Source organism: Cryptomeria japonica, chromosome 9, assembly GCF_030272615.1.
Source record: "Cryptomeria japonica chromosome 9, Sugi_1.0, whole genome shotgun sequence".
NCBI classification, from domain to species: domain Eukaryota; kingdom Viridiplantae; phylum Streptophyta; class Pinopsida; order Cupressales; family Cupressaceae; genus Cryptomeria; species Cryptomeria japonica.
Window position 1 is genome coordinate 330,081,337 of NC_081413.1, and position 27,483 is coordinate 330,108,819.

The 27,483-nt window shown below is 36.9% G+C and overlaps 1 protein-coding gene across 1 annotated transcript; it reads left to right on the forward strand.

Moving 5' to 3' along the window:
- The first annotated feature begins 259 nt into the window (after positions 1-259).
- On the forward strand, positions 260-2,620 carry LOC131029784 (pentatricopeptide repeat-containing protein At4g02750-like). The gene is made up of 4 exons (XM_057960427.2): positions 260-635; positions 804-866; positions 1,107-1,241; positions 2,136-2,620. The coding sequence occupies exons 1-4, from the start codon at positions 260-262 to the stop codon at positions 2,618-2,620; spliced, it is 1,059 nt and encodes a 352-aa protein (XP_057816410.1).
- The last annotated feature ends 24,863 nt before the right edge of the window (positions 2,621-27,483 follow it).

Consider the following 27,483-nt stretch of genomic DNA (forward strand, 5'->3'; position numbering starts at 1 on the left):
TATGATTTCATTTTGAAAATATAACTTAATTTTTTCCTTAAAAGCCACAACTTCAATTAGAGGCTTGGATTATGTGACATTTTTTCAAGTGGAAACCACCTTATCTTCAAAGAAGTAATTTAGGTGTGCAATTAGGTTAATGGAAGCCAAAATGCTCACCACTGGCACACTTTATTTTGGGAGAGTTAAGACTGATTAACATCGTACGCTTTCCACTATCGAATTACAATCATAAAATGCCACTGCAATCATCTCAATCATGGAGATTCCTCTACATATATTCAATTATTGCAGACCTGCACTGTCAAGAATGCGCTTTCGCATGGTTAAAAAATCCACTCCTCCATCCCTCACAGGCGATATGCATTTGCTACACGCACAACTTTTTCATAATAAACTTATTAACATGTATGTCAAGGGCGGAAGTTTGTTGGATGCTCGTAAAGTGTTTGACCACAGTGAAGAACGAGACAGCGTCTCATGGAATACAATAATTGCAGCATACCAGAGACATGGGAATCCTCAGGAGGCAGTCACACTGTTTCACCAAATGCAACGAACAGGTCTCCAAACGGACCAGTTCACATTTGCTAGCGTACTTCCAGCCTGTGCCAAATTGGGAGTTTTGGAACAGGGTATACACATACATCAAAGCATAAAGGATAGAGAAATTTTGTCAAATGTTGTAGTTGCAACTGCCCTGGTAGACATGTATGCAAAATGTGGGAGCATTGAAAAGGCGCGTGAAGTGTTTGACAGAATGCCTCAAAGAGATGTCATCTCATGGACTGCAATGATTGCAGGATATGCACAAAACGGGTTTCTTGAAAATGCATTAGAAACTTTTAAGCAGATGCAAGTGGCAGGTGTAAAGCCAAATTCCACAACCTTCGCCAGTATCCTCCCTGCTTGTGCCAAAATGGGAGCTTTGAAACAGGGCATGAACGTCCATCAAAGCACAATTGAAAGTGGATGTTTCTCAGATATTATAGTTGGAAACGCTCTAGTAGATATGTACGCAAAATGTGGAAGCATGCACAAGGCACGTGAATTGTTTGACAGAATGCCTCAGAGAGATGTCATATCGTGGAATGCCATGATTGCAGGATATGCACAAAATGCGTTTGTTGAAAAAGCTCTAGAAACTTTTAAGCAAATGCAATTGGCTGGTGTAAAGCCAGATTCCTCAACCTTTGCCAGCATACTCAGAGCCTGTGCCAAAACGGGAGCTTTGGAACAGGGTATGGGCATCCATCAAAGCATAATTGAAGGGGAATTTTTGTCAGATGTTGTTGTTGCAAGCGCCCTGGTAGACATGTATTCAAAATGTGGAAGCATAGACAAGGCAAGTGAACTGTTTGACAAAATGCCTCAACCAAATGTGGTCTCATGGACTGCGATGATTGTAGGATATGCACAAAATGGATTTGCCGAAAAAGCATTAGAAACTTTCAAGCATATGCAATTGGCAGGTGTAAATCCAGACTCCTCAACCTTTGCCAGCATCCTCCATGCATGTGCTAAAATGGGAGCTTTGGAACAGGGCATGGATATCCATCAAAGTATAACAGAGGGGGGATTCTTGTCAGATGTTGTAGTTGCAAGTGCCCTGCTAGACATGTATGCAAAATGTGGAAGCATAGACAAGGCATGCGAATTGTTCAACGAAATGCCTCAGCGAAATGTGACCTCATGGACTGCAATGATTGTAGGGTATGCACAAAATGGATATGTTGAAAAGGCTTTAGGAACTTTCAAGCAAATGCAAGTGGCAGGTGCAAAGCCAGACTCCACAACCTTTGCCAGCATCCTCCCAGCTTGTGCCAAAATGGGAGCTTTGGAACAGGGCATGGATATCCATCGAGGCATAATAGAAGGAGGGGTTTTGTCAAATGTTGTAGTTGCAAGTGCCCTTGTAGACATGTATGCAAAATGTGGTAGCATAGAAAAAGCGTGCCAACTGTTTGACAAAATGCCCCAAAGAAATATGGTTTCATGGAATGCCATGATTGTGGGATACGCACAAAATGGATTTTGCATAGATGCTCTCAAAATCTTTGAATTAATGAAGAACTCTGGAACATATCCTGACACTGTAAGCTTTGCTTGTGTTCTATTTGCATGCAGCCATGCAGGTTTAGTGGAGGAGGGCTGTACGTACTTCAATCATATGACCAATCCGTATTGCATTACACCTACGGTTGATCATTATGTGTGCATGGTTGACCTTCTTGCCCGTGCTGGATGTCTTGAGGATGCCCTAAACTTTATAATTAAGATGCCAGTTAAACCTGTAGTGGATGTGTGGATGTGTTTTCTTGGTTCCTGCAGATCACATATGAATATAGGCTTAGGGGTATTTACAGCGATGCTGCTTTTTGATTTGGATCCTAAAAATTCTGCGACTTATGTTCTTCTCTCAAACATCTATGCAGAAGTGGGAAGGTGGAGTGAAGTTCAAATGTTAAGGAGATTGATGAAAGATAGAGGAATTAAAAAGATACCAGGATGTAGTTGGATTGAAGGCCATAAAATGGTACATGCTTTTTGCATAGGAGACAGATCACACCCTGACCCAAGAGATATATGCAAAGTTGGAGAAAGTGCTTGGGAAATGTAGGCAGCAGGGTACTTTCCAGATTCAAGACATTCACTTAATGATATGGAAGAGGAAATGAATTTTATTTCTCTGCCACCATAGTGAAAAGCTGGCAATTGTATTTGGTCTGTTAAACGTGCCGCCAGGAACAAATTAGAGTATTAAAAACTTTCGAGTATGTGCCGATTGCCATTAGCCACACCGCAATGAAATTCATCTCCAAAATTGTTGGAGAGAAATTGTCGTGAGAGATGTGAACCGTTTCGATCATTTCTAACAAGGACAATGCTCTTGCAGATGTGAACAGTTTCGATCATTTTTAACAAGGGCAATACTCTTGCAGATTTAAACTGTTTCGATCATTTTTAACGACAATGCTCCTGCAGATGTGAACTGTTTCGATCATTTTTAACAAGGACAATGCTCTTGCAGTTTTAAACTGTTTCGATCATTTTTAACAAGGACAATGCTCTTGCAGAGATCATTTGTGATACTCGATGAAGCCATCTGGAAAATAGGCTTGTTTGAGCATTTCGCAATCTAGACCATGCTGATGCCTTCACAGATTTGGATGCATGGAGTCCGATGTAGATCACTGCTTATATATATGTTGCGATATCTGTCAAAGACCTGTTTTACTGCAACATGGACATTTCATTGAATTGATTTCAGGAAACCCGTATATGTATTGAATGAAAACTGGAGAGGGTGGTGGAAAATGGGGGAAAAGAAAAAGGCAAGGAACCCTTCAAGTAAATGGAAAGATGCTTGACCAGCAGGAAATGGGAGAGAAGGGCTCACAATCAACTTGTACCGTTTTGTAGAATTTTTTTATTTGGATTACTTATATTATATTTTGTCTATGTCATGCGAGAATAGTTATACGTTCCATATTAGGTATATGATTTTGTGAGTTCATTTAGATGTTGTTTGAGGCAGTCAAGGACAGGGTACCCATTGAAGGGCTATCAATTCAAGCAGCTCTTCAAACATACAGGCCAATTATCTTCAACAGCAAACCAATATCAAACATGGAACTCCGAATTTATTATAACAGTGCTTATCAGCTTCCAAGAATAGATGAGACCATCAATACATAAAGGTTCCAATTCAATAAAATTTTCCAGAGAGGCTTATAGTAAAGAAACCTAAAGTACAACACTATTCACTATTGAGAAAGTTCTAAACTTCAACTATGACTACACAAATAGAATTTAACTAGACTTAAAAGCCACTCTACTTAGAATTGAACATTCTTGTCATTTCCACGGAAAAAAATTTGAACAAAATAGTTGATTTTAAATCCAACAGCCTATTATTTTCCATAATTTTGTTGAATTGCTATTCATATGAACCAGCTAGGACTTGAACCTATGACTTTCCATTTGCTACTAGAGTACTTTACCAACTAAGCTATCGGCTCCTCTTAGAGCAACTCATCATTGGTTTGGGTGTGGCTTATTTCCAACGCCCTCCCTTAAGCCACACTACAGGTGCTTGGGACTTGTAGCCTAATTTTGATACCACATGTTGAACTGCTTGTATGGACCAACTAAGACTCGACCTAAGACCTACCATTAGCCGTTGGAGTGCTCTACCAACTAAGCTACTATCCTCCCTTTGGCCAGCCCATTGTGAGGCAGTGTGGTTTATTTCCAACAAATTCTACATTAGCCACCAATAATCTACTCATTTGTAATATATCAAGTTGTTGATGGAGAAGGGAAAAGATAAACAATTATAATTGATAACTACCATTACTAGAAACAACATGTCAAAGAATTGGATTCACCACAAACTACTCCACTCCTTAAAGAAAATGTCAAATAAATTTCAAACTTCCACTATTAGAAAACCCATGTCTTGTTGTAATTTTAAATTCATCACAGAAAATAAACAATGAAAATGAGCATACGAAATGGTAGAAGCATGCCCAAATGGGAGATTATTGTTAGGAAAATGGTGTCTCAACCTTGCAATGATAAAAGAGCACTATTGATAAAAGTTTACTATTGATACGTTAGGACGGGGGTTAAGACAAGGGATCTAGGGCTTGCCCTTGACCATTGGGGGTTCGGAGGCGTAGCCCCCAACTTGGGGGTCACATATAATCTATCATTGTAAATCTTGACCGTTTATCATTAGGTCATAGATCTAACAGTGGATATTTTGAGCATTGTGTTTACCCTAGAGGGGAACCATATTTTAAGAGGGGATTGTATTACAACTATTGTATTGTGATGTGTTATTAGAGTTTAATAGTTGTTGAATTGTCTTTAGATCCCGTTAGTGGTACTCCTGTAAGAAGCTTGCTTCGCAAGTATATTGTAATTTGTTGTTGATTTTTGAATAATATATTGGGTAGCTTTTGGAGAGTGGGGGTTTTCTCCTAAAAGGATTTTCTCCATGTAAATTGCTCTGTTTTTTATTACGTGAAAAACAGGGTTTGAAGGGACTTGAAATCCCTTACAAATCAAACAAGGGATAGAACTTGACCGCTCAACAAAGAGGAGAGAGCCACATCCAAAAAACAGAGTTTGCCCCGAAAGATAGCAGGCAACCCAACCAAAGACGTGTTAAGGAATATAGATCAGAGATAGAGAAAACAATAGTCTTTTCTTTCAATTTATATCTTATATATATATTTGATTCTATCAAAGAATAACTTATTTATTATCGACTACTTGTAAACGTAATTACCACCGTTATTGATTATCATTTTCTGCAAGCATCGATACCATATGTATATCGGTGAAGGGTTATGTCTACGTAGAGGCATGACCCCTACGTGGCATGCCACGTAGGGTCATGACCCTATGTAGCCATAGCACTTCACTATACATTGTCAACCATTATTAGTTATGCACCGAATTTACTTACGGTGCTTGATACTATCGTGCTTAATAACAGTTCGGTAGTAGTAATACCGAATACGATTTGAAAGTCATCAGATACAATGATAATATGTTAATGTTACTTTCATTAAATGTGTGTGTGTGTGTGTGTGTGTGTGTGTGTGTGATAATATATTGCTTGCTTTAATCCGAATGAGGCTACATCCTTAACACTCCATCTTAGCAAAAGAGAATTGAATTTCATAATTATTTTTAAGAAACAACATTCTAGATATATATTCATTTGGCATGAGCATATACATTCACTCATTAATGCTTGCCAGTGAAATACTTCATATCTCAGGGAGATATGAATTATCTGATATCTAACACTCTGGGACAACAATTACATGAAGTCTATCAGATAACAACCTTGATCTTAGTGACAACTGTAAAATTGTCATTATCACAGGTGCAATAATTTTAGTATCATGACATCCGGCACATTCTGGGACAACAAATTAATGTAGTCAATCATGATATGATTGTTACCATAATTTCTGACATATTTCGGAACAACACTTAATGATACCAAATCAATAACTCAACATAACAAATTTAGTATCAAGATTTCTGGCACATTCCGGGACATCAACTTAATGTAGTCAATCTTGATAACAGATCAGGCTATTGTTGAGGTCATCACCTTACAATAGCGATCTTACACATACATCACATGAAAGATCGTCACCTTTCATGACATAACACACAATTGCAATATTGAATAAAAAATATTCAAGTATATATCAAATTACATATGATTGAGATTCAATATCATAAATTTCAATTATAAATTAGTCATACCAAGTTTACCTCTAAAGTACTCCACTTTCAAATTTGCAAGAGGTTTGGTGAATATGTCGGCACTTTGCTCTTCAGTGTTGATGTAGGTCAATTTTATAACATCTCTGTCTACCATATCTCTTATGTAATGGTAAGGGATTTCTACATGCTTGGATCGATTATGAAAAATGGGATTTACAGAAAGTTTGATGCAACTTTGATTATCACAGTGAATCACAGTGGGGTTCAGGGGCTTCCCAAATATTCCAACTAGCAATTTCCTTAACCACACTGCTTTGCGAGCTCCCATGGAGGCAGCCATATATTTGGCTTCAATGGAACTCTGAGCGACTACTGATTGTTTTCTACTAAACCAGGATATCATAGCCAATCCAAGATTAAAACAACACCCCGTTGTACTTTTACGATCAATGGAACTGCCTGCCCAGTCGAAATCAGAATACCCTTGGAGTTGTATCTCAACATTTTCATACTTCAGGCCAAGTCCAATAGTACCATACAAGTATCTCAAAATATGCTTAGCAACCATTAGGTGAATCTTCTTGGGTTCACACATGAAATGACTTAACACATTAGTAGCGTAACAAATATCAGGGCAAGTGTTTACCAGGTACATAAGAGATCCAATAATATGTCTATAGTATGTAGGATCTGTAGGTTCTAAATCTACTGCTTCACTTTTGAGCTTATGAAGATTTGTTTCCATTGGAGTGGATAGAGGTTTACAATCCATCACACCAAATTTGGTCAAGATATCAGTGGTGTATTTTCCTTGATTTAGGAAAATATAATTCTCTTTTTGCCATACTTCTAGACCCAGAAAATAGTGCAGAAGACCTAGATCCTTAATATCAAATTCAGCCACAAGATCTTGTTTGCATTTTGCAATAAGATGATCTTCTCCTGTTATCAACAAGTCATCAACATAGAGAACAAGTATTAACATGTTACCATCCGATATTTTGAAGTATATGTTAGGATCTGCTTCATTTTTGGAATATCCTAGCTTGGAGAGATAACTATCTATCCTTTCATACCATGCCCTGGGAGCTTGCTTAAGGTCGTAGAGAGCTTTTTTCAGTTTACACACATAGAGGTTTCTATCATGTGTAGCAAAGCCTTCAGGTTGTTCTATATATACTTCTTCCTCAATAACATCATTCAAAAATGCGGTCTTTACGTCCATTTGATGTATCTTCCACCCTTTAGACGCTGCAATGGCAATAATGGTTCTTACATAAGTATATCGGGCAACTGGAGCAAATGTCTCTTTGTAGTCAATTCCAGCCTTTTGAGAAAACCCCTTGGCAACGAATCCGGCTTTGTGTTTTTCAATACTACCATCTAGTGCATATTTGATTTTGAATAACCACTTTGAAGAGACAACTGATTTGTCTTTTGGTCTAGGTACAATGTCTCGGACATCATTTTTTAAGATAGATTGGTATTCCTCAATCATTGCATATTTCCAAGCTTGACATGTTAAAGCCTCTTCAACATTTGTTGGTTCGGATTTTGTAAGCTCGGTCATGAGTGCAACATAGCATGATTTACTTCTTGTTTTCTTATTCTCTCTGAAGATTTCATCAGGTTCCACATTATTTTCTTCAATCATCTTTCTTGCCCATAGTGGTCTTTTCTTGTTGTTAGGATTTTCAGCATTCTCAAAATTAGATGATTGAGGTTCATGATCTTCTATGCTATTCTCCCTCTGATTCTCAATTGTAGGATTTTCATCTGATTCTGTGGTTTGATCATCTTCTGCACTTAGAGAGAGTTTATAAGTAGCATCTTCTTCAAATTTGACATCTCTACTGATTTCAATAGATCTTTGTCTCGGAATATAGACTCTGTATCCTTTAGTGGTTTCACTGTAGCTAACAAATATGCCTTTCTTCCCAGAGGGTTCTAGTTTGGTCCTCTTTTCTTTAGGAGCGTGAATATATACATGACAACCAAAGATTCTTAGATGGCTTAAATCTGGTTTATTCCCTGTAAAGGCTTCTTTAGGTGTTATATTCTCTAAGATTGAATGAGGGCATCTATTTTGAATGTACACAACTGTATTTGAGGCTTCAGCCCAGAATGAGATATGTAGATTTTGATCATGCATCATGACTTTAGCGGCTTCGATGATGGTTTTGTTTTTCCTTTTTGCTACTCCATTCTATTGAGGATTATAAGGTACTATATATTCCCTCTTAATCCCAACATAAATGCAAAATTCTTTAAAATTTTCAGAGATATATTCACCCCCATTATCTGATCTTAGAGTCTTTATTTTCTTTCCAGTTTGATTTTCCACTAAGGCTTTAAATTCTTTGAATTTCAATAACACTTCATTTGATTCTTTGATTTTTATGCAATAGATCCAAGTTTTCCTAGAGTAGTCATCAACAAATATCATGTAATACAAAAAGCCCCCTAGTGATGGTAATGACATTGGACCACACAAATCAGTGTGGACAAGTTCTAGTACAACTTTTAATTTGTGTTCACTTGAAGGAAATGACCCTTTTGAGTTCTTCCCTAGAGCACATCCTTTACAAGTTCCAACATGATCATATTTTAGATTAGGTAATCCTGTGGTGATCTTTCCTATAGAAGGTAGGGCACTAAATCGAAGATGTCCTAATCTTCTATGCCAAATTTCATTAGAATTTGATACTTCAAGATTTAGTGCTTTTTTTTTAGCATTACATAGTTTATATAAACTACCATCTCTAGATCCTATAGGAATAGCATTCTTTATGTTGGAATTTTTAGGCCAGAGTTGAACTTTATCTTCATGGAAGGTGACGTGATATCCTTGATCAGCTAGTCTTGAAATAGAGACCAAATTCCTTTTGATACCCGGTACAATAAGAACATCTTTCAATTGTAATGTAACTCATGTTCTTAATTTAATTGAGCAGGTCCCAATTCCTTTCAATGGATAGGTAGAATTGTCTCCAATTGTAACTTCTTTAGTTGAGTGCCCTTCAAAGGTTTCGAATTGATCTCTAAATCTGGTTATGTGTCGTGATGCTCCGCTATCAATTATCCACACATGCTTGTTTGAATTTAGTTCACTTGATAAAGCTAAGAAGAATAGAGGATTCTCTACTTCCTTGACTTCAACTATGGTTGCTTGGGTTTTCTTTCTTTCTGGGCAGAACCTATGAGTGTGTCCAAATTTATCACACCTGTAGCATTGAATCTTGGAGAAGTCCCTGTTTTTGTGATTATTTCCTCTCTTCCGTTTGAACTTCTTTTTTTTCCCTTTGTTGCTTGTGTTACCATGTAGTGCTTGAATTTCTCCCTCTTTGTTTGGACCCATCCCTCTTGTAATTAGTCGAGATTCTTCTTGAGTGCAATCATTCTTGAGTTGATCGAATTTTGGTAGTGTCGGTCGAGCACTAATGCCTTGAATAAAGGATTCCCAACTAGATGGTAATCCCTTAAGTGCTATTAGAGATAGCTCCATATCATCTACATTATTTTCAATACTTGACAATTGGTCTTTCAACTCTGAAATCCTCATGAAATAGGATGTGATTGTTTCTCCTTTGTTCATGTTGATATGCATCAATTGTTGTTTTAAAGTGAGCAATCTGCTTGCATTATTTATTTCATATGTATTTGGATGGTCTTGAACATATCATAAGTTGTAGTTAGTTTTGATATGGTTGGAAGAATATGATCTTTAACAACATCAATTAGTTTCTCTGGTTCGTCTTTGGGCATCTTTGTGTCTTCTTCTATGTATGCATTTATTTCGAGTTCTTGAAGAATTGCTATAATTCAAATTTTCCGTGAGACAAAGTTGGATACGCCTTCGAGTCTATCCTCCACTCTAACATTGTTCACCATGATTGTTCTTCCTTTGATTCTGAATGCAAGTATGAACTTTAATTAAAAATGTCAGTATCTTTTATTTATTTCTCTACCAACTTGGCTCTGATACCATGTTAAGGAATATAGATCAGAGATAGAGAAAACAATAGTCTTTTCTTTTAATGTATATTTGATTCTGTCAAAGAATAACTGATTTATTATCGACTGCTTGTTGTAAACGTAATTGCCACTGTTATTGATTATTGTTTTTTGCAAGGATCGATATCATATGTATATAGGTGAAGGGTTATGTCTACGTAGAGGCATGACCCCTACGTGGCATCATGCCACATAGGGTCATGACCCTACATAGCCATAGCGCTTCACTATACGTTGTCAACCATTATTAGTTATGCACTAAATTTACTTATGGTGCTCAATACTATCATGCTTTATAACAGTTCGGTAGTAGTAATACCGAATACGATTTGAAAGTCATCGGATACAATGATAATATGTTAATGTTACTTTCATTATATATATATATTGCTTGCTTCAATCCGAATGAGGCTACATCCTTAACAAGATAGGGCCAAAAAACCCAGCCCAACCAACCAACTACAAGGGATCTCAAGATTTACAACTGGCCTTGTGGGAACGAAGATTCATATCAATAGAAGGCTTGGACGTCTTTGAATGCTTCCCCTTTATAGTAATCCATCATTCTTCAACTTTAGCTGCCGCAATAGACCAATTTGAAGAGCCCAGCATCGATCTATCTGAATTGGAAGAAAGAGCATCAGTAGAGGGAGCAACAACCATCCCAGACACAGGACCACATCCAGTAGATGGGGCAAAAGTTGTATCAACACACAGTGAAGCAGCCGGTGGGGTAAGAGACAACAAACCATTTTCAGCAGAAGAGAAAACAACATCTTGTATCACAACATCTTTAATCACAGAAAAATCATTTGTGGCATCCAAAGAATATTTCTTCACCATTAAAGAATCCGAACCAGCCATAGTAGAAACCCCAGCATCCAGCGACTCTTTAGAAGAGTCCAAAGATTTATTTACCATGAAATGCTGGTATGAGGCCCCCGACCACCATGAAGCCACTGGATTTTTCTTCTCAAGCCCACAATTCCGAGCCGCATGGTCGGTTTTAAAGCATCTACGACACCTGAAAGGAATACCTTCATAATCCAAAGTTTGGACCCAGCTGTCAAAAGAGGAATTAATGACAATCTCAGCTAGTAGTCCCTTAGACACATCTAGCTCCACCAGAATGCAAGCAAAAGTAGTATGATAAAGCCCAAAGGATTCATTATCCACCATAATGAAACTCCCAATAGCATCACCTATTTCCTCAAAGAGAGAATCAACCCACAAATGGAGAGGAAGGTAGGACGCTGAACCCAAATTGGAATTTTGTTACTTCTCAGAAAGGGGGTTAAAATCAAAGTGTCAAGGTTTGGCCAAAAGCGGCACATTATCTTTCTCATAGATGAGCTTTCACACATAAGCATTCTCAAATTTAGCAACAAAGAAACCTTTAGCCATAGGGTATATGTGAACTATACCGAAAATGAGAGGATCCCAGTGATGAGAGATCCATTTATGCAACTCCGGGAGGCTGGGCCAAATACCCTTGAATCTACAGATATCACTATGCTCCGTAAAAATATTCACATTGTTCTCTATTTCCCAATCTGAATCCTTATTCACATCGACAGAGGCGGAACAGGAGACAGAGATAAACCCCCTTCCTCCCCCTCTCTGTAAATTTTTAGACAAAACCCACAACACCCGAGCAGAGTTGGGGCGAGGGCCCTCAACAACCACCGACGCCTAGGAGAAACCTGCACGACCAGGAGCATTGGCGGCGACCGGATTTGAGTTGCTATCGGGGAGAACAGTTGCAGGGGAGCGAGCGGGAGCATTTTTGGGCAGGAGCATTTTCAAGTGTGCTTAAATTGCTATGTTGTGGTATGCATGTTATTTATATTTCTTTATGTTAATTTTTTGTAACTGTTGTAATGATCTGTAAAAAAAATTGCATTACCCTCCTCTCAAGGTTAGTGTAGGAAGTTGTTCCACTACTTAACTTCCTTACAATTATCATAATTAATTAATTTTTGCCAATTGGAAGGGAGGTCACTTAAGGTGCTAATGTATCATACTCATTGAGTAAAAGGCATTTGGGCATGGTTCACAACTTTTAGCAAACAATGAAATTGCACATTATACAACAAGCTCCATTATTATATCAACTATATAAAGGCTTCCTTCTTCACTTCTTCTAGCACTTAGCTAAATTAAACCATATCTCCCTCTACCAAATACATTCTTCATTTTTTACTCCTCACATTGACTTATGTCCACCATAATTAAACATCTTTATTTTTCTCTTTCACCATCTTTTTCCTATTGTCCACCTCCACTAGAAATCATCTTCACCATTATTTTTATCAAAAATAATTATTTCCTTTTTATACTTGCAAACACCACTTTATCAAGAATTAAGAAAATCATAAATATTTATCAACTTTTCTTCAACTTTTTTTACATTCGCAAATAAATCTTTACAAAAATTAGAAATTTTCATGATTAGCTTCCCCTTATCTACTTCTATAAGCATCTCTAGTTAAACCACTATGGCTTTTGGTCCATTTTGTGCATTTGGTATCTCATCAAGTTACTTATATTTGCACTACACCACATTAATCAACTTTTGCATATCTTCTGAAAGACATATTTTATCATCGCAACTCTTGGTCACATGATATATTTCAAAGAATTCATTTTTCTTCTTTTCTTTTCTATCTTCCACTACAACAAAATATTAAAGTGAGGAATCACATAAATGATTCAATTGTTCAATCTTCTTCATCTACACTCACTACCTCCTTGTCACACTTCATTCTTTTTGTATTCAACTGAATGACTTCCATAAACAATCTTCCTATAAACAAGTGTATAAATCAACCTAAACAAGATTATAAGAATCTAAAAAATTGATATCTTTCTTCCCTTCACTCATCTTATCTTTTGTAAACACCTTAGGTACAATTTTTACAACCTTCTCATCATCCTATTTTTCACTTAGCTAGGTCATATATATCAATACCTCTATTTTTTCTTCTCTACTTTGTTGCTCCACATTACCCTATGTCTCCATGTCCTATCTAAAGAACCTATTACTGCAATCTTTCTCTTATTGGTTAAAACTTCTTTCTCTTCATCAATTTTAGTTTCAACATCACTCTCTCTACTCATTGTTACATCTTCAACATGCTAGAACTCCCTTTACTTATCTATTTTCTTTGGTTGTTGCTTCAACATTTCTTATTCTTCTCCAACTAGAATCTTTATCTTCTCCATGCCTTGCAAAAGACATTTTCTTGTTACAATCTTATTCTTGCACTCTTCAATGCAACTTACTAGATGATTACTTCTTGGTTTCTCGCTTTTCTCTTTCACTCGTCTCTCTTTTTCCATCCTCTATTATTCTTTTTCTCTTCTTCTCCTTCTAGAATTTCTTGAAATGTCTATAAACACTCTATTGTTGTTATATATGACATTAATTCATCATCTTCTTTCATTTTCCTACGAACAAACCTTCCATCTTTTATTTTTCTCATATTTGAACTATCGTATCTATCTACATTACATCTATGAACCATTTGGATTCCTCTACATATTTTCTATCTATCTCAACCCAACTTCTCTCTTTAAATATATCTCAATAAAAATAAATAAATTACAGCCCTCCTTGAGATCATCCTTATTATCTTTCTTTGAAGCCATCCACACAAAAACAAGCCTCTCATGAACACAAGACACACAAAATATTCTCATAATAAGGAATTCACATACACCCACCAAAGTCCACAACTTGTCTTCCTGAATAACCTACACATGTCCTATAAGAAACAATGACTGGAAGATGTAAAGCTCCTCTACCTACTTTCTATATTAGAGGAAGCTAGCACACCTCCTACCCAACATAATTGTTGTTGGGGAAACTCACATACACTTATTCTTTTTATCTCCATTTCCTTAATCACATCAACATCAATTTCTCGACACTCTTCCCAGTGAACATCTATAACACCAAACTGATGCAGTCAAGGACAAGGTACCCATCGACAGGAAACCAATCTAGGAAGCTCTTCAAACATTCACACATTCATCTTCAACAACAAACTAATATCAACCATAAAAATCTAAATCCATCATGACATACCTTATCACCTTCCAAGAATAGATGAGCTCATTAATACATAAAACTTGAAATTCAACAAAATTTGCCACAAAGGCTTACAATAGAGAAGCCTATGGTACAACACTATTTACTATTGTGAATGTTTTAAAATTCAACTACATCTACTCAAATAAAATCTAATTACAAACTCAACAATAATCCTACTTAGACTTGAACAATCTTGACCTTAAAAAAAATATTTGGCTCCTCATTCATGGGGAAATAAAGACGTGAACAAAAATAGCTAATTTCCGGTCCAATTACCCGCCATTTTTCATAATTTTCCATTAGCTGCCAAAAATTCACTCGTCCATATTATATCTAAATATTAGTGGAGTAGGCAAAAGCCAAACAATCATTTATGGTAGCTGCTTGAGAATTTGATACACCATAAAGATAAGTAGTTTTATAACACCTCTTTTCACACTAACATTTATTTTAGGATTCAAATATTTCTAAATCAGCATAGTATGGTGTTCAATAATCTATTCCCAAAATCACTATTATATAGAAGATTTCAACAAGCCCTAGAGTTCCTTGAGATCAAATGATAGTCACAACTTTTAGATGCCTTGTTAGGAAGATTGAGTTCTTATTATATCACTCAAGGTGATCAATGCATGGGCTACCTTCCAATTTATGGTGCAGTAGGTATTCTATGGTCAATTGAGATGGTCTAATTTTTGTAATTTTTGATGATATTTTAATTTGTATTAAAGAACAAAAGGATCATATGAGGCGCCTAAATCTAATCATTTAGAACCTAGAGCAACAAGATCTATTTGTAAAGGAATATTAATGTGGCATATGTCACCAATATTTTATACTAGGGTTGCATCATTATTGCTCAAATAATGTAGGATAATAAGAAAATGATTCAAACTTTTCAGGTTTGGGGATTATTAACTACACTCACTTTATTGATAAGATTCCTTAATTTATGAAGCAATGGAAAAAGTTTTGTTAAGGGATTTTAACATATAGAATCACCCTTAACTAATGCTGGCAATTGACACTCAATTGGTTGGTTTCACTATGTTGTCATTGATGGCAACATGGTATCTTGTTTTGGCTTCATGTTTTGGTTCAGTTGTGTACTGACAGGCACTACACCGACATGATACAAGGATTTCTTTGGTTACCGACAATGTAGGATGACATGGTTTAGAATATGGCTATCAGTATTTAAGGCCAACATCTCTTGGATCCGACATTGACAATTGATTTTTATATTCATGTATTTATGTTATCTAGTCGACATGTAATTTGATATTGTAATTATCTTTGTAAGCCGACATAAGGCATGATAAGTTGTATAGGGCATATAGGTCAGTTGGATTAGATCATTTTTTATATATAGGATATTATGAAATATGTGGATGGGGTATGATGCAAAATATATCTGAGAGATCATGTATATGAGGATATTTATGTAAGGGTTATTCCGGTAAAGGGTTTAGGGTTTCAAATCGAAATGGATAGAGCTTAACCGACACTGTATTCTGGCATAGAAGATGATATGTTAGCAGTTCACTCATTTCTCTGGATTGAAGTCTAGATTTATATGTAGTCAATGAGGCTCCTTTTGTGATTGAGCAGTGTGCTCTAGGATGTAAGCCTTCCTGTAAGTGCAGGCCCCTTATATTTTGTATAATCTCTTCATATGGCCAGTGAATTGATATTGTGGGTCACAAATCCACTGTGGTTTTTCCTCTTTAAGGTTTTCCATGTATAATTATGTGTGTTATGGTGTTCATTTATGTGATTGGCTTATTGGTTGCTTTACTTCTTTCAATTTTGTATGTACCGGTATACCGGTTGGTGTATGCATGTTTTAATAAGGCTAAAATTTATCAGATCGGTATAACACTAATTCACCCCCCCCCCCCCCTCTCTCAGTGTTATTGGATTCCAACAATTGGTATCAGAGATTTGTGCCTTGGAGGAAGTTTAACAGCTTGAGGGAGATCCTTAATCCGTAATCCATGGATATGGGTTAGAGAAGCAACTTGAGATGGCACTTGAAGATTATGATGTTGAAAGGTTGAAGAACTTAAAGCTACAAGATGAATTGAATTCTGCTAGGTAAATCATTCTTGTCCTATAGGAGAGGCTTGTTGGAATCCAATAACACTAAGAGGGGGGAGGGGGGGGGAAGGTGAATCAATGTTATACAGGAAGGATCAATTTTAGCCTTATTAAAACATGCATACACCAACTGGTATATCGATACATACAGAATTGAAAGAAGTAAAGCAACCAATAAGCCAATCACATAAATGAGAATCATAAAAAACAAAATTATACGTGGAAAACCTCAAAGAGGAAAAACCACAGTGAAATTTGTGACCCACAATATCAATCCACTGGCCATATGAAGAGATATTACAAAATATAAGGGGCCTACACTTGCAGGAAGGCTTACAGCCTAGAGCACACTGCTCAATCACAAATGGAGCCTCACTGACTACATATATATCCAGACTACAATCTAGAGAAGTGTTGAACTGCTAAGATAGCATCTTTTATGCCAAAATACGGTTCCGGTTTAAGCTCTGCTTGTTTCGGTCTGAAACCCTAAACCCTTTATTGGAATAACCCTTACATAAATATCCTCACATACATAATCTCTCTGATATATTTCACATTGTATCACATTCACATATCCATCACCATTTCTATATCAAAATGTTCTAATCCAAGTGACCTATATATCCTATACAACTTATCATGCCTTATGTTGGCTTACAAAGATAATTACAATATCAAATTACATGTCGGCTAGATAACATAAATGCATAATATCAAAAACAATTGCCGATGCCGGATCCAAGAGATGTTGGCCTCCAATACCGATAACCTTATTCTAAATCATGTCGTCTCGCATTGCCAGTAACCAAAGAAATCCTTTTGTTCTTCCGGTGTCGGTGTCGTGTCGGTGTAGTGTCTGTGAAGTGCCTGTCGGTACACAACTGAACCAAAACATGAAGCCGAAACACAATACCATGTTGCCATCAATGACAACATAGTGAAACCAACCAATTGAGTGTCAATTGCTAACAATCTCCCCCTTTGGCATTGATGACAACACTCATGTGAAAAATGGTAAAGGTTTCATCTATCGGTTTCATCCTGCCTGCTCCCCCTGAGCTGAATATTCATTAATGCAAAATACTCCATACTCGCATATCTCCATATCTCCCCTTAATGTATACAACTCTTTCTATTATTTTTCACATCTATATCACTCCCCCTTTGACATCAATTCCATCAAAAATTCTAAAAAGAATGTCAAAGATCTAAAAGAAACTGTACAATGAATATTCCAAAAATATCTTACCGGAGTTTAACAAATTTTAAAATTTTCAGATAAGCCTTCTCCAATAGCTCAAGATAAGTATCCCAACCATTTTTAAAAGTGTCGAAAATAGATACAAGTCCACTTAATATATGTGCAAATGACTCTTTCTCACTTACCTATGCCGGTGTGGGCTTTCCAACCATATCCATACACCCTTTCTTATTTACACTGAGTGAATCCAACCGGGGACTCACCAAGCCTCTCAGACTTCTAGCTCTTCTTATAATTTTGTCTCTTTCCTTCTCAAGAACAAAAATTTGGGCTTCCAAAATCAAAATTTGACCATTAATGGATGTAGTCAATGAAGTCAATCCATCAAAAGAATTAGCTATATTTGCAATTTTCTCCTAAAATTCTTTTATCTTCTTATCCACATTAACTATAAGTATATTTGTGTTACAACATACCCTATAAATATTTGTACACTACTTCAAAGAATTATCTATCAGTTTCAGCTTTTCATCAATCTTCTTCTTCTCAGATTCAATCACCTGATCAAATGCAACTCTTTTAGCCTAAGTGAACCTCTTCAGTGCTTGCCGGTTTGAAATATGTTGTAAGGATTAAAAATCCTTTGAAATGTGCTCAGTAATTGTCTTAAGCTTGCCGGATGGGCTAGCTCATTGTCAATCTTGCACTTCGGGACTAGTTTGTGTAAAATAGTGATTGACTAATCAATCATCCCTTTATCTGTAGATCCATCCTTCATTAATTTTTGTGTTGTCATCATCATGAGTTCAATAGGACTCATCTTGGTTATGTTATTCTTTACAACCCGCGAGGTGTCAATTGACAACAATGATGGACCAACTATTGGTTCTTTGCCGGTTTCCCCTTTCTTCTCCTCTGATGATTTGTCCTTAATAGCTTCCTCACTTGCACCGATGGCTTCGCCACTTGGTGTAGTCTCTGTAACTGTTGGTTCCTCTATAAAAACTGTAACCTCAACATGTACATTTGTATCCGGAGGACTGTTATCCTCAATATTAGTATCCTGTACATCATTAAATTTTTCACTCTCTGTATTAGCCGGTATCTCAACATTTGCCTGTACATTTGTAACTACCGGGGGCTTTATTTCCACTATCTTAATGTTTTTCAAAATCGAGGGTGAAGTACCCATAATCCCCTTTCCTTTTCCTTCAACCGGGGTGTCTGCAGTGTCTGACTCTGATTTCGGTGAAGTAAAGAAACCTTTGTTATCTCCAAAGAGCTTAACCCATGCCTTTTGAGTCTCCTTTATTATCTCATTTACCCTTCCTAGCATCAGACTGGTTATTCTATGTTTGCTATTAAAGACTTTTCTATCTGCCACCTCAAGTGTCCTTTCCATTTCCTCTGGAGAAATAGTAACACAAATAGATAACAACTCTTGAATTTTAATATACTTGTCTTCTTGCATTGTTGACAATCTTCTAGCATCTAAAATATTATATAATTCTGCCAGTATTTGGTTTTCAATTTCTATTAAGCCTTTCTTATAAATATCCAAATATAATAATACTACTTCCTCTACCTCTCTTTGTTCATCATCCTCTAAGTGTTCCTAATAAAACTGTACATTCTCTAACATGCCATCCTTAGTGATTTCTTCTACTAATTCTGCACAAGTTTTTGGTGGAATGATAGTCACATTACTAGATTGAATTGTCAAATTGATGTCACTCTTCTTCTTCCTTCTTGCAATACCGGATGTAGCTGAAGGTGTTTCCTTTGGTGCTTGCTTTTGTGTCGGTATTTTGAATGTAACCTTCCTAACCGTTTACTTTTTAGCTTCTACCTTTGTTTCCTCTTTTTTCTTCCTTACAACCCTTTTGAATGCCAAGGGTGTGTCATCCTCAGATTCAGACTCTGCTATAACAGTCTCAATGTGTACTTTTGGATTCTTCCTCTTCCTACCTTTCTCCAGGACAACATCAATTAATACTTTAATGTCTTGTTAAACTTTCTCAACAAAGTTGCTTGATTTTCCTTCTGCTTCTCTCTCTTCTTCCGGTTGAGCTTTGTTTCAACCTCTTGTGATTTTTGTTTTGCAGTACCACAAGGCTTCTCTGCCTCATCAATAGGTGCATCAATCAACATTTTTGCATAAGCCTCAAGGATCTATGCATCCACTTCATAGCCCATTTCCTCAATCCAAATCTTCCAGGGCTTAACCGCTTCCATAAGTTTTTCATCCTTCTTCACCATGAAGCATATGTCGATTGAATATTTTTCAACAATATGCTTAGGAACTCTTTCCCTAGACTTCATAGATTTCTAAAATGCTTTGAAATATCCCCATACCTTATCATCTCTCTAGCTGCCTAAAGTAGAAATTGACTATTTCAATTGTCTCCCTATTGGGATATCAAATGCCCATTGCCTCTTCCCAAAACCGGGTGTATCATTCATGAAAAATAACATTAAGAAGACAATTAAGTTGCCATATCAAAAGGTTCCTTTCTTTTCTCCCTTAATCTTTCCTAGGTTTATTAACAGTTCATCTAACATCCAACCGCATAGATCCAATTTCACATTATCTCTCATCATTTTGTATGCAACAAAAATGCAAGAACTGGAAACAAGATTCAGTCAGTTTGACTGAGTTACCTTATACTCGATGATCATGCTACCAAATCTGATGTCCATGTCAGTAATAGTGTTTATTCTCATAGATCTCCTATTAGATGTCGCACTGGTGATTTTGTTGACATAATCATTCGAAACCTTCTTATCTAGATGTTGCCCAACCGATGGTAAACCAGTGATTTCCCTGATGACTTCCTTGGTGATCTTGTAAGGTCTATCCAACCAGATGAACTCCCCATGTACTCTGCTCAAAACATACCTAATTATCTCATCTTCAAATTATGGGATGTCCAGAATGTCGGTAAACCCTAAGTCTTCAATGTGTTTGTATGCCGGTTTGATCTTTCCAGATTCTCCCATCAGCTCACTCATGTACATACCCTTTGTTTCAGATGTTCCCAAGTCCTCAATGTGACAATTTATGTACGCCCTAACATCTTCAACATAGACAACTCCCTCTAGAACACGGGAAAATTCTCCAACCGAATCTTCTAGGGTAGGCACATGTGGATACCGCTTGAAAATTGACTTGGGGCGGTCCTTGACCTCTACTAGAGTTGTATTTGCAACAAAGATAGGAATAGATGATGATCTCGCTTCCATGTTTAAAGATAAATACCTATTGATCACTTTCAGTGAAAACCCTTAACAAATTCTTCCAGTTGCCAGTGAAATCGCTCAAGAAGAAATCCGATTGCTCTGAAATGCCTTTGATTTCTCTTAGTCACTCTTAATCACTCTAAAATCGCTCTAAATGCAAGGTGATCAATATTGAAGTGAATTCGACCTTTTAACCTCTGAGAAAAACCCTAATCTTCCATTGACATTAATGACTATCGGTGCAAGATACCGGATCTTGAACAAAACACATCCATGCCGGATAAGAATCTCCAATGTCTGGAACATCTTACAGAACCTCTTCCTAGGGCATATGCAACATCTTCATGAATTTTGCCTACCCCTAAGGCATCTGCCTCAATTACCGAATGAGCTACCTGCTAGTGCCGGAGCAACCTCCTTTGTCAGATAAGTAACCAGTGCATTTCCATCTGATGATTATTCTCCAGTCTTCCTAACCCATCTCTGAATATGATCTTGTCGGATTTCACTAACCTTCTCTTTCCCTTTCTCATTTGATCCTCCATTACCAACCGGTGGATTTCTACTTCTACAAAATTTAGCAATATGTCCAACCCCATAACATGCATAACATGCATAACATGTAACATTGTTTCTTTGAATTGCTTTGCTAAAACTGATGAAATTGCTTGACCTACACTAATTAGACATATGTCCAAACTTTCCACATGCATAGCATTTAACATTCATTATGCAGTCTTCTATCTTATGACCATACTTATTGCATTTAGAACATTTACCGAGAGCAGAATCAAGGTTCTGATTTGCTCTGTTCCTACTTTGTCTAGCCATGTGACCAAATCTATTGCAAACAAAACATATACCATTAAATTTATAAGCATTAAATTGCCTTATTGATGCCTTATGGTTTTGATCTTAATTAGTAGTACCAGAACTCTGTCCTTGCTCAAATCCAAGTCCATTGGAATCTCCAATTCGCCTTTGTCTCTTCAACAACTCATCTAGTTGTGTTGAGCTAATCTTGAATTATTCTTTATAGTCACTTGCAATAGTTAGATCTTCTCCCAGAATTATTATTTGTCTCTCAAGCTCTTGTTCATTACTCTGGGATTGTACTAAATCAGTTCTCAACATATCATTCTCATGAACCAACCTACCACATTCTTAAAATTTGTTCTTTAGGGATACAACAAGATTTTCTTCCTTTTTCTTTAGGTCCTCAATCTCCTTAGACATTCTCATAGTTATAGCTTGCATTTCATTTCTCATAACCATGTTCTCCTAACTCAATTTCTGATATTGTTTCTTAAGTGCATCTTTCTCTTCATCATCCCGACTTTGCAAAGTTCCTTCCTCCTAGCTTGGACAGATAATAGCCTATCTTGTAGGACATGAATGATTCCTTAGTAGAATTCAATTCATCTTGTAGCTTTAAGTTCTTCAACCTTTCAGCATCATAATCTTCAAGTGCCATTTCAAGTTGTTTCTCCAAACCCATATCCATGGATTCCAGATTCAGGATCTTCCTCAAGTTGTTAAACTTCCTCTGAGGCACAAGGCTCTGATACCAATTGTTGGAATCCAATAAAACTGAGAGGGGGGTAAATCATTGCTATACCGGAAGGATCAATTTTAGCCTTATTAAAAAATACATACACCAACCGGTTACCGGTACATACAGAATTGAAAGAAGTAAAGCAACCAATAAGCCAATCACATAAATGAGAATCATAACACACAAAATTATACGTGGAAAACCTCAAAGAGGAAAAACCACGGTGGGATTTGTGACCCACAATATCAATCCACTTGCCATATGAGGAGATATTACAAAATATAAGGGGTCTGCACTTGTAGGAAGGCTTACAGACTAGAGCACACTGCTGAATCACAAATGAAGGCTCACTGACTACATATATATCCAAAATACAATCCAGAGAAGTGTTGAATTGCTAAGATAGCATCTTCTATGCCAGAATACAGTTTCGGTTTAAGCTCTATCTATTCCGGTCTGAAACCCTAAACCCTTTACTGGAATAACCCTTACATAAATATCCTCACATACATAATCTCTCTGATATATTTCGTATTGTATCACATTCACATATCCATCACCATTTCTATTTCAAAATGATCTAATCCAGCTGACCTATATATCCTATACAACTTATCATGCCTTATGTTGGCTTCCAACGATAATTACAATATCAAATTACATGTCGGCTAGATAACATAAATGCATGAATATAAAAAAAAAAAATTGATGCCGGATCCAAGAGATGTTAGCCTCCAATATCGATAACCTTATTCTAAACCAAGTTGGCCTGCATTGTCGGTAACCAAAGAAATCCTTTTGTCTTGCCGGTGCCAGTGTCGATGTAGTGTCTATGAAGTGTCTGTCGGTACACAACTGAATCAAAACATGAAGCCGGAACACAATATCATGTTTCCATCAATGACAACATAGCGAAACCTACCAATTGAGTGTCAATTGCCAACAAGGTTGTCATCTGTTCAAGCTAGGAGGAAGGAACTTTTGCAAAATCAGGATGATGAAGAGAAAGATGTACTTAAGGAATAGTGTTAGAAGCCGAGTTAGGAAAACATGGTCATGAGAAATGAAATGCAATCTATAACCATGAGGATGTCTAAGGAGATTGAAGACTGGAGGACAAAGGAAGAAAATCTTGTTGTATCCCTGAAGAACAAATTTGAAGAATATGGTAGGTTGGTTCATGAGAATGATATGTTGAGAACTGATTTAGTACAATCTCAAAGTAATGAACAAGATCTTGAGAGACAAATGATAATTCTGAGAGATGATCTAACTACTGCAAGTCAGTATAAAGAAAAATTCAAGATTAGTTTAGCACAACTAGATGAGTTACTGAAAAGACAAAGGCAGATTGGAGATTCCAATGGACTTGGATTTGAGAAAGGACAAAGTTTCGGTACTGCTAATGAATATCAAAACCATAAGGCACCAGTAAGGAAGTTTAATGCTTATAAATTTAATGGTAGATGTTTTGTTTGCAATAAATTTGGTCACATGGCTAGGCAATGTAGAAACAGAGCAAATCAAAACCCTGATTCTGCTCCCGGTAAATGTTCTAAATGTAATAAGTATGGTCATAAGACAGAAGATTGCAAAATGAATGTTAAATTCTATGCATGTGGAAAATTTGGACATATGGTTAATCAATGCAGGTCAAGCAATTTCATCGGTTTTAGCAAAGCAATTCAAAGAAACAATGTTACATGTAATGAGGTTGGACATATTGCTAAATTCTATAGAAGCAGAAATCCACCTATTGGTAATGGAGGATAAAATGAGAAAGGGAAAGAGAAGGTAAATGAAATCCGACAAGATCATATACAGAGATGGGCCAAGAAGACTGAAGAACAAACAACAGATGGGAATGCACTGGTTACTTATCTAGCAAAGGAGGTTGCTCCTGCACCGACATGTAGCTCAATCGGTAAATAAGGCAGATGCCTTAGGGGTAGGAAAAATTCATGAAGATGTTGCATATGCCCCGGGAAGAGGTTTTGGAAGATGTTCCAGACATTGGGGATGCTTATCCGACATGGAGATGTTTTGTTCGAGATCCGGTATCTTTCACCGTCAATCATTGATGTCAATGAAAGATTAGGGTTTTTCTTTTTCTTGGAGGATAAAAGGTCGAATTCACTTCATTTTTTAATTAACTTGCATTCAGAGTGATTCAGTGTGATTAAGAGCGACTAAGAATGATCAAAGGTGATTCAAAGCAATCAGATTTCTTCTTGAGTGATTTCACCATCGACTGAAAGAGTTTGTTAGGGTTTCATCGAAAGTGATTACCAGGTATTTTTCTTTAATCATGGAAGTGGGATCATCATCTATTCCTATCTTTGTTGCAAATCTGACTTTTGTAGAGGTCAAAGACCATCCAAGGCCAACTTTCAAGCAATATCCACATGTGGCTACCCTAAATGACTCGGTTGGAGCATTTTCCCGTGTTCCAGAGGGAGTTGTTTATGTTGAAGATGTTAGGGCATACATATATTGTCACATTGAGGATTTTGGGATATCTGATATAAAGGGCATGTACATGAGCGGGCTTATGGGAGATTCTGGAAAGGTTAAACCAAAATACAAGCACATTGAAGACCTAGGGTTTACCGACATTCTGGACATTTCAGAATTCGAAGATGAAATCATTAGGTATGTTTTGAGCAGAGTACATAGGGAGTTTATCTGGTTGGATAGACCTTACAAGATCACCAAGGAAGCCATCAGGGCAATCACTGGTTTACCACAAGTTGGGCAATGTCTAGATAAGAAGGTTTCTAATGATTATGTCAACAAAATCACTGGTGCAACATCAGATAGGAGATCTATGAAAATAAGCACTATTATCGACACAGACATTAGATTCGGTAGCATGATCATCGGTTATAAGGTAACTCAGTCAAACCGACTGAATTCTGTTTCTAGCTCCTGCATTTTCGTAGCTTACAAGATGATGAGAGAAAATGAGAAATTGGATCTATGCGGTTGGATGTTGGATGAACTATTAATAAACCTAGGAAAGATTAAAGGTGAAAAGAAAGGAACTTTCTGGTATGGCAACTTAATTGTCTTCTTAATGCTATTTTTCATGAATGACACTCCCAATTTTTGGAAGAGACAATGGGCATTTGATATCCCGGTAGGGAGACAATTGAAATAGTCAATTGCTAATTTAGGAAGTCAAAGAGATGATAAGGTATGGGGATATTTTAAGGGATTCCAGAAGTATATGAAGTCTAGGGAAAGGGTTCCTAAGCATATTGTTGAAAAAAACTCAATCGACATATGCTTCATGGTGAAGAAGGATGAAACACTTATGGAAGCGATTAAGCCCTGAAAGATTTTGATTGAGGAAATGGGCTATGAAGTTGATGCACAGATCCTCGATGCTTATGCAAAGATCCTAATTTATGCACCTATTGATGAGGCTGAGAAACCTTGTGGTACTGCAAAACAAAAGACACAAGAGGTTGAAACAGAGTTAAACCAAAAGAAGAGAGAGAAAAGGGAAGGAAAGGCAAGCGAGTTTGTAGAAAAGGTTTCACTGGACATTAAAGAATTGATTGATGTTGTCTCGAAGAAAGGAAAGAAGAGGAAGGATCCAGATGTACACATTGAGCCTGTTACAATAGAGTCTGAATCTGAGGATGACACACCCTTGGCTTTCAAGAGGGTTATAAGGAAGAAAACAAAGGAAACCAAGGTAGAAGCTAAAAAGCAACCGGTTAGAAGAGTTACATTCAAGTTACCGGTAGAGAAGTAAGCACCATAAGTAACACCTTCAGCTCCATCTGGTACTGCAAAAAGGAAGAACAAGAATGACATTGATATAACAATTCAATCCGGTAACGTAACTATCATTCCACCAAAAGATTGTGTAGAATTAGTAGATGAAATAACTAAGGATGACATGTTAAAGAATGTACATTTTTACTATGATCGTTTAGACAATGTTGAACAAAGAGAGGTAGAGGAAGCAATTTTGTTATATTTGGATATTTACAAGAAAGCCTTGACAGAAATTGAAAACCAAGTACTGGCAGAACTGTATGATATGTTAGATGCTAGGAGAGTATCAGCAGTACAAGAAGACAAGAATATTAAAATTCAAGAGTTGTTATTTGTTTGTGATTCTATTACTCCAGAGGAAATGGATAAGACACTTGAGGTTGCAGATAGAAAGGTCTTTAACAACAAACATAGAATAACCAGTCTTATGCTAGGAAGGGTAAATGAGATAATAAAGGAGACCCAAAAGGCATGGGCTAAGTTCTTTGAAGAGAACAAAGGTTTCTTTACTTCACCGGAATAAAAAATAGACACTACAGACACCCTGGTTGAAGGGAAAGGAAATGGTATTATGGGTACTTCACCCTCAATTGTGAAGAGCATTAAGATAGTGAAAATCAAGCCCCCAGTAGATACAAATGTACAGTCAAATGTTGAGATATCGGAAAGTACAAAGAGTGAAAAGGTTGATATTGTACAAGATACTAATATTGAGGATAATAGTCCTCCAGATACAAATGTACATGTTGAGGTTACAGTTCCTATAGAGGAATCGACAGTTACAAAGACTGTACCAAGTGGCGAAGCCACTGGTGCAAGTGAGGAAGCTATTAAGGTTAAATCATTAGAGGAGAAGCAAGGGGAATCTGGTAGGGAACTGGTAGTGGATCCATCATTGTTGTCAATTGACACCTCATAGGTTGTAAAGAAAAACATAACTGAGATGAGTCCTCTTGAACTCATGATGATGGCTACACAGAAATTAATGAAGGAGGGATCTACAGATAAAGGGATTATTGATCAGTCTATCACTGTCTTGCACAGTCCCGGATTGTAAGTTTGACAACGAAGCGAGCCCATCCAACAAGCTTAAGACAATTACTGAGCACATTTTAAAGTATTTTCAATCCTTGCAGCAGATTTCAAACCGACAAGCACTGGAGAGGTTCATTCAGGCTAAAAGAGCTACATTTGATCAAGTAATTGAGTCTCAGAGGAAGAAGATTG